Genomic DNA, 13,918 nt, shown 5'->3' with positions numbered 1-13,918 from the left:
ACTACTTTCTCCTGAGTCTCAATAAATGCCACTGAAGCATGAAAAATATGTTCTAGTTCTATTTTTAATGTGTGATCCATGTACCAGAGGACAGATGAAAGATGCCATATCTGAGTACAACTGTAAAGTAACACCACAGTGCTAACATGATTAGCGGCTGTAAAGTTTGGGTCTGAATGTAACCCTGTTGTGGAGTTTGTATGAAATAGGTACTCATACAGAAATATGAAAGCCAGAGATGAGTAGTGGCCACTCAGTCTTGTCCTTTCCGTTGTTTTAGATGGTTGATCGATTTTCACTGTATCCTGAGGGCTAATTTTACTGGATAGGAATTGCCAATAAATGGTATATTGTCTTATGTTACTAAAATAGCCTAAGATTAAGATTTTCAGATGTTGTTGACAAAGGCTGGTATTTGAAATTGAAAAGGACAAAAGGTTACAGGTGGGAACTGATCTCATGAACAATAAGCTTCTTTCTGGTTATGACTAAAGCAAATATTTAAAATAACTATGGATTTTGCATTCCTTACCTACATTAAAATGCTTTCAGGCTCTGTGTACGTGCTGCTTGCATTTATTACTGGTTTCACTACAGCTACCTGTGCCTCTTTCTTCCACACTGCATTATTCTGCTGGCTGTTTCTTTGGACTTCACATTTTGCCACCAATGAGATGGCTATCCAAAATGTATTCCTTCCTGTGCCATTTGAGGGGGCTGGAGATTCTCCCAAATAGTTTAAAGAGAAAATGTATGAGGCACTTTTGCGATCTATACACGAAAACAAGTGTACCAGCTTTCTTATCTGCACTTTTAGAGTATAATCCAGGCTATGGCTTTGCTTGGTAAATTCTAACCATTCTGGTGGTTTAAAAACTGCTGTATTTCCAGCTTTTTCCTTGGGAGCTCAGAGGCATGAGTTTGAGTGCTCCAAATTTTTTAGGTGTGTAGGAAGTGGGAAGATGCCTTTCAGGGCCATGTGAAAAGACTCCCTAGCATGCACCAAAATGCTGTGGTTAGAAACAGGCTTGGATATCAACCCTTCTTCCTCCTCTATATGAATGTGCCTGCTTTCCAAACGAAGGCAGTGGGTCAGCTGAATTGGCCTGAGCAGTGCCAGTTGGACACCTTTGCTTAACGCAGCTGTTCCCAAATCTGTGTTTGGAGGTGGGACACTGCCAGTTTTAATGTGTTTGTGTGTTAAGTGGAGCAAAGCAATCATCCTAATTGTTGCAGTTAGTAATGCTGCCATATAATGGAAAGGCTCATCTGGAAATTACAGTTTTTTCAGTTTCCTAGGAACAGAGGGGATCTGGATTTGCCTGGTAATTTCAGAAAAGTTATTCAACAGCCTACTTTCCTTAGCCGAGAGTGCTGCTTCTGCTCAGCTAATACATAGTTAAAATTACTTCTTCAGCACTCAACAATATTCATATTCATAGAGCAGAATGCCTTCATGTGGAAGGATGTGAAACTGCTTTCCAGAGCAAGATCTGACATACAGGAAGGAAGAAATGTAAAAGAAAGGTCTGACTTCCCTCCTCCTTTAGTTTGCTGTTCTGATAATATTGACTTTTATAAGGGCCCCAATTGTTAGCCTTTTTTTCTTTGCCTTCCGTTTTTTTTTTTCCCTTGCCTTCCTTGCCGCTAGGTGAGGGGAGCAGAACTAATACATTTTGATGTGTGGTGCACCTTTCTCACCAGTTGATTCTTTTGTAACATAGAACCTGTGGCAGATTGAGGTATGATTAAAGCCATAGCTGAGTGAAAGGTAAATGACAATCTTAGTCTGACAACACTAGTTAGAGGTGCTGTCCTGTTCTTGGTAAAACAATATGTGCCTGAAATTGCCACTTTACAACTGTCCTTTTGTTTTCTGGAGTAAACAAATGATGGAGAAGCACATTTCAGATTTTTTGCCATTTGATGCCCAGATTTTCTGAATTTCTAAAGCACTTAAATCCATTAGAGCTGTCAAGAGTGAGATACATCTAAGTTCAGATTTTGCTTCATTTTATAATCAGAGTGGGTGTGGATGGAACACACCAGAGTCTAATTTTGTCTGTTGTCTTCCCCAAATAAAAAAAAAATTAAAGTAGTGAATTAAAAATTATCTGGCCAATATCAAAGTTGTCTTCTTTTTCCAGTTCGTGATGAGTGTCATTAATAAAACCATGAGATCTCACTGATTTTTCTTCAGCTCTTACTGTATGTGAACAGAAAGAAATCTTTTTCCCCAAATTAATGAGTGTTTACTCCTAATTTAATTCTTAGATTTCCTGTCATTTGAGTTCTCAGTTCCTTTAGCCTGCCTGTGAACTAAAGGATCTTTCCAAAGGAAGTGCCCTCACTGTATCAAATAGTTTCAGATCTCCAGTGTGCGTACTTGTGAAGTAGTTCGTTTTGTGAAGTACCAAGTAGGCTGAAACTTGTATTCAGCTTCCAGCTACAACTTAATTCCTTTGCAAAAGTTGGTTGCAATTTATAAGAACCTTCCTTCTTAAAGGTGCTTTATAACAGTTTCTAAGCTATTACAGTTAATTTTTAATATTTATACAGAAGTGCAGCACTTGATTTTAATCTACAAGAAGTTAAGCCTAGTCTGAAATATATGAAATGTTTTTCAAAATGCTATTTAGTGTTGTTATAAGATATGAAATTCTATAGTGCAGGATAAATCATTACTGCCTGGATGGGTTTTGTTTTTGTGAGCAATTCTGGCTCTATAACAAACCAGTGGAGTTAGTAAAGTTCGGGCTATAGTAATGCAAGCCCAGAGAGGCTGAATTGAAATCTTCTTGGCTGCAACCAGAAATTCCTAAATTTAGAAAGAGTTGCATGTTTATGTGTCATGAGACACTTATAATTCTTTCTTTTTTTTTTTCCCAGCAAACAAATTCTCACAGAATAGCATGATTTTAGAGCAGAGAGATTTTAATAAAACTTGATGTATTGTGAGAGCCATAATAGCATCACAAATGTCGGCAGTGGCTTTACATTAAATTTGTCTTGTGTTTAGCATTTAATAGAAGGCACTGAGACTTTGCTGGTATAACAAATTGTGCTGAAAAACTGTGTTACCAGTTCTGTGAGTAGTTACTGCTATGCTTTATTGCTTTGAGCTAGTCCCTTGCCCAGTTTCTGGGAGTACAAGGTATACTGAAGTTGAGGGTGTTGTGCCTTTAATTTTAGCTTAAGTGAAAGCTGCAAGGGTGTTCTAGTTTTCAGATACACTTAAAATTTTACCATAATTGTTTCCCTCTAAAAACTTTGGTATTCCTTCCTATAAGGGACCATGCAGTCATGCAGGAAAAAAAAACAGAATATGCATTCTGAAGTTACAGATTCTTGAAGATAGTTATGATGAGTTTGTTTTTTATTTAAGGAGCATTGTTGTTCTTCTGAAGAATAACTTTGACAGTTTTCTCCAGTGGATTTCAAGGATAACACATTTGTTTATTTACTAACTATGAAAGACACTGATGCAATTAGCCAATAATCTGAAACAATAGCAATGTAAAGGTTCATAATTTATGGAGATGCTAGTGAGTAACAAGGGATAGAGTTCTGCATTTTCCTCCAACAAGGTTTCTATTATCATGTTAAGGTGTTTTGCAGGTTTGGTTAGTTGGTTTTAATGTGTTATGTATAGATAGGTTCTAAATACTGAAAAGTAATTAATCCATAATAATGGACTAAGATTCTTGATCTCTACGCAGGTCAGGCTGGATGGAGGCAAGTCTTAGATTAGAAGCTGAAGCAGTTATAGACTTTTTCAGATTATTTTTTTTTCCCAATTAGGCCTCCTAGATTCCATTTAACTTTCAGTTTATATGAGGCTATTTCTTTATTTTCTCTTGTTTACTACTTTTAACTCACTAGTCCCAAACCCTGGTGCTGAAATTTCCCTTCTCTTGTCACTAGCAGAACCATAAATTATACAACTTCGCATGAAGACTTGTAAGTTGCTTAGATGATTGAATTATATGATGCCTTCATGTGCATTCCAAATAAATCCTCTGGTTTTAGCCTGTGTAATGATGTTTTTCCTGTTGAATTATTTATTAGTTTGTCTCCTGTTTTGCCCTAAATAATGATCTCTAATCTTCATTTCAGTTGTCATGGTTATTTGTCTCTTCCCCTGCCTTGTCTCTCAGGACATGCTAGTGTTAAAATATGTAAACAGTAGTATAAGAAATTATTTATGTGCCATCTGCTGAAACAATGCAGAGACCTAATCAAGATTGTACTAATAGTACTGATGAATTACCTGAATGCATTAAAAAAAAATACACATAGAATAATTGTTTTGCAATGGAAACAAAAGCTTAGACAAAGAAATTGCAAGCATATACTTATTAAAGTAAGTTCAGTTTGGGGGTTCATGACAAAAGACAACTATCTTCATGCAACTACATGCTTAAGAAGAAATGAGGAACACCAAGTTTTTATAGATAAGTTCATCTGAATGTGAGTTGCTGCTGCAGAAACAAAGCAGTGAGTTCAAATGTTCTGTTCCAGAATCATCCAAAATTGCTCATGTACAACATTAAGCATATTCCCATCCCTCCACACCCTCCTGTGGATGCAGAGTTAAAGATCTTTGTACTTCATTTAGAAGCCTTCTGTCTTTACCGGGGTTCTATACCTTCTCCTTCTCTCTTTCCCTCTTAACACAGGTAACCATATCCATTGGTCATTTAGAGCTATGTGAAAAGTTTCATTATTGCATAAATTCCTTATTCATTAAAATATTTGGTCAGAGTTGGCTCTTGCTTCACACTTGTCTGTAATGAAAGAGATTGAACCTACATTTGGAAGGTAAAGTCCAAAAATATTGTTTGGCTGAACAGGCTTTCCTGGTATGGAGGATGGGAGTTGAAGTGCAATGGGATGAAGTGTGATTCATTTATGTTTCTATTAACAAATCAAGCTTTGTGAAACAGATATTAGTGTTGTAATATTTCTTTTTATGTATCTCAGGAAGTTTAAGGGAATTTTTGTCTCTTATCAGCCATACTAAATATATGGTTGAAGTAGAGTGCCCCGTGTCTGTGTTTAAGGAATTGTAGATGAAAGATTTTAGCATAAATCATAAGAAAGATATAGGACAACTGAAACAGATATCTGTGGTGTCACATAATAGCATTGTTAAGTGACTCACAAAATGCCTTCACCAAGAAGAAAGATGTAACTCTGAAAACAGTAGCACTGGGGAGTGTGCTTAGACCCAATGATCAGTGACACTGAACACCATACTCTTATGCACTGGATAAGTCTTAGACATTTGCTTCATTAATAAACATTTATTATCAGTTATCTTTTCTTCAACCGAATCTGCATTCATTTCCTGGGCCCACTGGACTCAAGCTACATTTCATTAGCACGTTAGTAAAGCTGGTTTGCGAGTAGATCTCTTTCCTCCCTGCTCCAAGCTTACTGCTCCTGCTGGAGAGAAGCTTGGAGAGCTCCCTGGGAAAGCAGCTTCTCATCATTGCTCTAGTCCACAGCCACTAGCAGTTCTGATGCTCTTCTTCTGTCCACTGTCATTTGCTTGTGTGTCATCCCTTGATTCCCATGATCAGACTGACCCTGCCAATTATCTTCCTGGGGCTTGTTTTCACTTGCATGCATATTTTTCTGATACCATCTTCATCTCTGCTAGTTTACGATTTGTTTTATTTGATTTCCCTTATTCACACCTGTGTTCATGAAGTGTGAATAAACAAGAAAAGCTCATTCTCAGTAATCTTTTTTCAGTGTGAATTAGTATCTAAGTGATGAATAATTACCCTTTTTAATGCAGATGCTTATTTCTGTTCTTATATCCATTTAATGTGTTTCTGATACTACTTATATTGTTACCTAGCAGCAGACAATAAAAGACAAATTTCAGTTGTAGACTATTACACGTGGCAATGAACTTGCATAATCTTGTTTCAATAAACTCTCTTATGGATCATTGCTCACACTGTATTGTAAAATGCAATATCTGTGTGCTATATGAATGCGTTGTCTAAATTCTTTTACCAAGATGGTGATTTTGATTTCACAGCACTCGGCTCACTAAGAACTGCTGAAAACAGTCCAAGCTCTTAGACTCCTTTTTTTTTTTCCCTAGATGGTATTTGTTTATAGGTTTTCTTGTTATTTTCTCTTAACTTTTGTTGTATAGGCAATTTATGTTTTCCAAAAATATTCAGATAATGCAGATTGGATGTGTTTATGGAGCTGGGGTGTACTGCCTCAAGTCTGCTCAGTTTGTGTGACCCTACATTGTGCAATATACTAAGAATTTTGTCTATGCTGTAGATAGCTGACTAAACCGAAACTGGAAAGATCATCTGTAAATGGTGCAGGATTTGAGGTTCCACAGGAATAAGGGATTTTGTCATGTTGCCATGATTTTGTGTGGAGGTTTTGTTTATTTGTGGGGAAAGGGGAGGTGTTTGGATTTTTGTGCTGCTTACTTCTTTTGCTGGGTTTTGGGGTGGTTGGGTTTTTTTCTTTCTCTTGAATGATGATGTTTTGGTCTTCAGGCAGATGATTGTCTTTGGACTCAAAATGTTCATTGTGCTTTAACAGGGAGTCTGTTAGTAACCAGGGGGACTGGCTGACCTCAGTGTGGTGTGTTTGCATAGCCTGATGGAATTGTATAGAAGTGTATATTCATTGCAGGCTTTTCCAAGAACCTGCATACTAAGTATGGGATATTTGTCCTTGTGATGTTTAACCTTGGTGGAGCCCAGGTAAACTGGCTATTGTATTTGGATCTTATATATCAGATCTGCTTTTAGATTTCTTGTTTACTAGTTTCTTGCTCACCCTTCTCTGTCATTCCTTGTAGGTACAGACGTTGTCTGTTACTCCTTCAGAGATACAGCATTTACTACCCAGCTGCACCCAGTCTCTGGAGTTTGTTTTGAACCTCAGACTATCCTGTGGTTTCAATGCCAAGGCTCTCATCTTATGAATACTTTGGATTTAAGCTGATCCATCTATCCCGTAGCAGTGAAAGCAGACAGACATACAGACACATACAAATAGGAAGAAATTCTTCACTGTGAGGGTTGTGAGGCACTGGAACAGGTTGCCCAGAGAAGGTGTGGATGCCTTATCCCTGGCAATGTTCAAGGCCAGGTTGGATGGGGCTTTGTGGTCTAGAGGAAGGTGTCCCCGCCCATGGCAGGGGGGTTGGAGCTGGATCTTTAAGGTCCCTTGCAACTCAAACAATTCTGTGATTCTATGATACAGACCTTGAAAAAGCTTTAAAGCAAAATTCTCTTAGCTAGTGCAGAGGATACAAGGATCAAGGAAAAAAATTGGTGTTAAGTCCTTTTTTCCAGTTACCTCTTCTCTCTGTACTGGCCTTTAGGCTTGTAGGAGAACCAAATGGTGAACTCAGAATCTTTTGCCTGTATCTTAGCTGTTCTGCATAATATGGGGTATTTCTCTCCAACTCTCTGTATAAATTATCTTCTGCAGACATCATTTATTTTTTTTTTTACTCCCATTTTTTACTGGAATACTGCCTAAGAACAGTGGAAGTCTTGTTCTTGCTACTCATGGCTGAGTCCCCTTATTCCTGCACCCTTCGTCTTGAACATCTTGCTTCTAGCTTTTAGGGGTCAACATTCACAGTAATTTCTTTTCCTGTTCTTCAAACCTCAACCTCTTAAGATAAACTTGGACTTGCACTTTCCCTAATTTTCTGCTACGTTATTGTTCTTAGAGGTTCCAACTGAAGGTTTGGAGCCTTACATCCTATTAGGCACTCAGGCTGTCAGGCCTGGTTCAGAGAGCAAACACAGAATTGCTTCTTCGTGTGAGGTATTCCTGATGCAGTGATTTCAAACCCTCAAGCAGAATTCATAAACTCTGACTCATAATTATTCTAATACTGTGATAATTTCCTGAGTAGGTTCTTGTCTGTTATATGAATAGTAAAATTACTTGTACCATGAGAAAATTATTCTTATTTGAATGTACCAGTTTTGTCTGTCCAAATGTACTTGTAATTTCAGGATTTATTTTAAATTATGTGTAAGAACAAAACTGTGTGTAAGATTATTTTTTTTCTTGCCCTCTTTTTTCCCTCCCTCTCTCTTTTCAGATGTTGCAGTTGTGGACATGAGTGATATTTCCAAGCAACCATCACTGTTCTACCACCTTGGTGTGCGTGAAAGCTTTGACATGGCTAATAATGTTATACTCTACCATGACACTGATGCTGACACTGCTCAGTCTCTCAAAGTAAGGTTCTTGCTTCAAAATCTGCTTTATTTCAGAAATATTTTTAAATAACTGATCATGCAAATGAATGTTTTTTTTTCTGAAACATCCATTGAATGTGATTTCTTGATAGCATGATTACAAAATCATGCTAAGAGAAACATCTGCTAGCAAAAATAGTAATGATTAGAATTGCATAAAAGCAGAAAAGATCTGTAATATGGAACTGATTTTGCTCTGGATGCTTAGACATGGAAGTGAGAATGCAGCTCGGGTTTTTTTTCCCTTCCTTTCCCTCTTATAATTAGAGGAAATGTAAAAAAAAAATGTTTTGGCCAGTATGATAACAATGCTTGAACATGGGCTGTATTGCAAGATACTCCTACTATTGAAGCACTTCTGTCAGATGAAGTTTGCATCTGCTAGGTACTGAGCAGCTAAGACTACAGGAATCTCCTTTTTCATACTGTTTGAAGACAAAAAAAGAGATCCTCAACAAATCTTTTTATAGGCTCGTTGTTCATTTTTATAGTAGGATAATACATACTATACACTTAAGACCTAAAATTGCTGTTGTGGATGCAGGTCATATATTGTGAATGTTCCTGTCTTTCTCAGTGCAGGTTGTCTTTTCTTTAGATCACATTTAGACTTTAATCCTCTGTATCATCACATACTGCTGTTTTTAATATCATCCATTTTCTTGCTACCATCACTGAGAGCAGTGTTGTTCATGCATGTTATTTTTTTCCTTACTTTGAGTTATTATCCTTACTGCTTTGTATTTTTCACACCATCAGTGTCCAAATACCCGTTTTGGAATTCTCCAACCTCTCTTGATCCTATAAGAATACTAAGATAAAACTTAATTTTGTATGAGTCTCCTTTACTTTTCCCAGAAAAGCTCTGACCTGTCACTGCTCCTGTTTCTGCTCACATTAATTTTATTACATGCTTGCTTTCTTCAGGTGATAGTCCACACACACATTCCATGTGACCTGGAGTCACAAGAACTCAGAGTTGGAGCCTCTCACACTCTGCTCAGAGATTATCCATACAGACATGTGCTAAGGCATACTTGCATGCTCTCCATTCCTCTAGCTAATCAGTGTAGGCAGGCATGCAACTTTTCAGCATGCATTGGTAATACACCTGACTGCAAAGAGATCTTTCATTTTTATTTTTCATTAGCATATTTTTACCTTTCTTCCATGTGGTCACTCAGATGTTCCAACCAACTTGGTTCTCCTAATGATCTGCCAAAGTTTGGGAAGCACAGGCTAGTCATCTATTAGTCCCTACCCAATAAGGACCTTTGTGGATGGCTTTGATTTCTGCGCTTTGTGCCAAGCACATACGCAAGCCCCTGCTCCAGGACTGGAGTGCTGAATGACCTCCAGGATTACATCCATCCATGGGTTGGGTCTTCACATTGATTGTTGCCAGAACTTGCAATTCTTTGCACTGTTAGTTCTGGGTTTGTTTTTTTTTTTTTTTGTCTGAGGACATAAAGCCAATGACAAATCTGGGGATCTGGGAACACTGGAGCGTGACTGGATCACTTAAGATTAGAAAAATTACCATCTGCCTTCATCCCTCTTCTGCTAGAAACTCTGTCAGTACCTCTTCCTCATCTACCAGTTGTTTGCATAACCTCCTTGTCCTGCACGTGCCCCTAGCTTATCTTACTATGGGAATAGAAGGTTTGATTTAAGTTGTTGAAATCAAGTAGAAGAGATTCTCTAGATCAAGTGCTAGAGTAGTTTAAGCAGGGCAATGTAACATGATTCAGTCCTACCCTGATGTCCTTGATACCTCTTCTGCAATTGATCTCCGGTTCAGTGCTGGATATCACTCAAGTATGCTAATTCCTCTTTCTTAGGAATACTTCAAAAGGTAGACAAGGGTTGTTCTTGGACCCTTTCAGTTCATGAGACATCTCATGGTGTAGCTGATGGATAGCTCTCAGAAGAGTTCATTTCTCCCTGCTAAGAAAGATTTTTAATTGCCATAGGTAAACATCTACTGGAGATACTTTGCTTAGTTAGGAAGACATTTTAATTTTCAGATATGTGATATTTCATATCTCTAAGCTTTCCATCACTTTTGCTCGGAAGTATTTCATTTGGCTTAAGGAGTTTAAGTTAATCAGTAATTCTTATTAGGTCTTGGTACCTTAATATGTATTTTTGACCATCTGCTGGTGTTTTCTTTATTCTCAGGTTTATGACTAATGTGGTCAGGTTTTTTTCCTTCCTTTCAGAAATCTATTACTTTACTTCAATCTAGGTTGCTGTGCATGCCTCTTAAGAGTGGCTACCCTAAGCGCTGTAAAGGTAGTACTGAAGACTGTTGTTACTTCTACTGGGAATATCTGTGAAGTTTGGACAGCCTGATTTTATATCACTTGTATCTTAGGACCCATGCAGAAATTATCCCAAGAGTTGTATTTTCAGTTTCACCAATGTTCTTTACAAAACAACCTGGTTCTGAGCATATAAAAGAATATGTAATCTGGATTTCAAGAGGGTCATATTTGCAAAACTGAACTTCTTAGATGGCTCCTGATATATTGCCTGTTGTTGTGGAAAAGGGTCTATGGGCATGAACATTTTCTGTGCAGCAGATTTCAGGCCGTCACACGTGAAGTTACTTAAGCAGAATAATCTTAGGTTGTCAAAGCACAATTAAGTACTTTGCTTGATCCAACCCTAACTATTCTATGATTCTATGATTCTATATCATTCTGTCCCTTTACCTGTAATTTGCTGTGGCAGGAAATCTGGATTATAATGTGAAGAACGTGCCTATGTGTGTATATATATGTATACCAGTTGTTTTTATTGGAAAGAATAATTCCCAATAAAAACTAATAAACATTTTTATTTTCTCTCTCCTATATTTTTTCTTTTTTTCCCCCCCAGGATATGGTATCTCAGAAAAACACAGTAAGTATTAAATCCACATTCATTTCAAAACACAAAATGAGGATACTAAGTTTGAAGCAACTCTAATACAAAGCTGCTAAGCATGTTTATGCTCTATATGATTGAAGGAAGTCTGTTTCACTTATATACAATTCAAATTGGTGGAAATCTTGTTGAATTCCTTTCCAAAGTAAAGCTGAATTAAAAAGTTACTTTTCTTTGGAAGTTCCTTTGAAAATTCTCAAAGACTGGCAGTATATATATGTCTGTAGGTTGATAGGTCAAAATGTAAACTCAGAAATTCTCTCTGCCTCCACCACTTTCACCCACCTGTGCAGATGTATACATGTGTGTGATGCCTTAATATCTCCAAGATATATATGCATATGTGTGTGTGTATATATATATATAGTGTGTGTATATATATCTCCAAGCAGCTTTGACTACTGTATACCCATCCTTTTCTTCATAAATTCACAGATTTTACTTAGGAATGCAAAAGATTTTTTCCCAAAGTAAAAATACTCTTATCCTTAAAGCAAGTAAAATTAAACAAGTAAGCAAGCCTGAACCAAGACAAAATGTAGTGGTTATTTTAGGCTTAATGCAATACGCCAGAATATCTTAGACAGTTACACATTTTGTCTCACTTCACATCATGTTAGTAGTTATTTTCATTAAACACTCTACACTGTTATTTTTAGGACTACTGAATCTGCAAAAAATCTTAAGCTTCTATTTATTCCTTTCTGTTTCCCCCCATTCATCATATCCTTTAATTTTCTTCTGAACAATATTGAGCAGGACTAAAATAATTAAATGTTCTTAGAGCCTGATAATAATTTAAAAGAGAACTAGAAGAAATAATTCATTACAGTTTATTTTGAGCTGCTGTTTATAACTGGCTACAGCACTACATGTAGGCTAAAGATAGATCAGGTTGAGCTCCTGAGTAAGTCCAGGTAATTTCCCTGTCTTAGTGATCTTTGAACTAGTTTCACCTGTGGGGTGTAAATTGCATTTACCAGTTTATAGCTTTTTAAGGGGGTCCTAGGAATAAAGCAGATTTGCTTGCGAATGCTACTATCCATCAACTGATGAACTTACCAAAATCTAACAAGCACGTACTTTCCCCTCCTGAGCAAGAGAGAGAATTATGACTGAGCCATTTAGTGGTATTTCTAGAAATGGAGAAAAAAGATACACAGTGATGGCAACTTCATCCTAGTGGACAGATTAGTGGAGGCAAATTCAGCCTAGGTAAACCCAGATCAGCAGCCTGCGATCTTTTCTTTTGGCAGATTCCTCCCACAGAGGGAGGTATTTACCTTCACATGAAGAGAAGAAAAGATGGATCTGGTAACACGGTTTCTGGAACAGGGCCTGGTATCAGACCTGTAAACACCATGTGGCTAGCAGACAGGTCAGGGAAGTACCTTGAAACTAGGATCCTGATCCCTCCTTTAAAAATGAGGGACTGCCTAACCCACTTTCTTCAAGTGTTTAAATTAAGAAAACAATTTTGAGTAAAATACAGTGAGAAAAAAAGATTATAAATACCAACTATGGATTCTTGACCCTTTTTTGTTATATGAGGTTGTTCTCTTTTATTAGTTAAATGTGCTCTTATATTGCATTCTTTCATCCCTTTTTTTAATCAGAAATTACAGCAAACTAATTAGGAAGCCAAATAGTTAATAGGTTAAAACTTTATGTTTTTCTAAGGTAGAGTTGACTTCAAATAGACAATTGCTTTCTGCTCCTTTCAGATCCAATAAGTTGCCATGAGAGGCTTGCAGTTTGCTGCTGCCCCAATATGGTGCTATTGCTTCATTGCTTGGTTAAATATTTTACAACTGTATGGGCAATATCTTGTTTGAAGTAAATTGCTAAGGAGGATTGCTGCCCTAGTTAAGTAGGTCCAGAATTGGTGTGAATTTACTGTGTCCAGTGAGGTATGTATTTACATTGCCACTTCGGTTTAAATGCTGAATATTAGATGCAAGAGTTAATATCTCTGTACTAGGGGGTTGTGTTTTCGTTTCACTTTTCTTGATTAGAAAATGTGGGTATGCCTCTTCCATAGCAATGCAATAGCAGAAGGAGTTTAAATGCACTCTTCATTAGGGTCTGAAGACATGTTGGAAAGAGGATAGATACTTGACCTGCTCCTAAGCCTTCCTCCAACCCAGAATTAGCCACAGGAATACCCTTGCTGGTTTTATGAAGGGGAGTCCTCTCCACATCTTACAGCCTCCGGGTCCACACATTTGCACTGTGTATAGCAGAAAGGAGAACAACCGAGATTCTACCAGGCACAGCAAACTGTTTTTCCAGCAGCACAAATGAAACTTTCGGTGCTGGCTGCTGGAGTTTGGAGCTTTCTCTGAGGTTTGTTTACCCTCACCCTTACTATTTGTCCTGAAAATCTGAAGTCATGTACAAAGGTGCAAACAAAATCATAGCATGGAACACATGTGGAGCCGTGTTAAAGATGCAGATGAATGTCTTATGTGTCATCTGGAGTGATTTTCTTTTGTATATAACCAGTAAGGCTTGAATAAAATGGACGCTCTCTTTGTAAAGAAAACATTATATTCTAATTCAGCATCAAGGAGGAGGCAAGAGTGAAGAACCTGGACATAAAGTTGAAAACAGTGCACAGAAAAAAGGTCAGCAATTAATTTGAGATTTGGCCTAAGTAAAACTGGTCTAACAGTGAAAATTATACAGCAGCATACTGCAGTGGTGAGAGTTCG

General features: G+C 37.4%; 1 protein-coding gene across 14 annotated transcripts in view; it reads left to right on the top strand.

Annotated features, from left to right (window-relative positions):
* MAP3K15 (mitogen-activated protein kinase kinase kinase 15) overlaps positions 1-13,918 on the top strand; it is a 101,166-nt gene that overhangs the window by 19,320 nt on the left and 67,928 nt on the right. For 13 of the 14 annotated variants that reach the window (XR_009727084.1, XR_009727085.1, XM_061364555.1 and 10 more), the window contains exons 2-3: positions 8,114-8,253; positions 11,157-11,180. Coding sequence is in view for 12 of the 14 variants with exons in the window: in XM_061364555.1 (XP_061220539.1) it covers positions 8,114-8,253; positions 11,157-11,180 (164 nt within the window). In the remaining 2 variants the exon portion in view is untranslated. The remainder of the gene's footprint in view (positions 1-8,113; positions 8,254-11,156; positions 11,181-13,918) is intronic. The other variant, XM_061364552.1, reaches the window with a different exon arrangement.

Source organism: Neopsephotus bourkii, unplaced genomic scaffold (genome assembly GCF_033783945.1).
Source record: "Neopsephotus bourkii isolate Nb327-2 ecotype Australia unplaced genomic scaffold, CSIRO-AGI_Nbou_v1 NB_1234, whole genome shotgun sequence".
Lineage (NCBI taxonomy): Eukaryota > Metazoa > Chordata > Aves > Psittaciformes > Psittacidae > Neopsephotus > Neopsephotus bourkii.
This window is presented reverse-complemented; position numbering and strand designations above follow the sequence as displayed.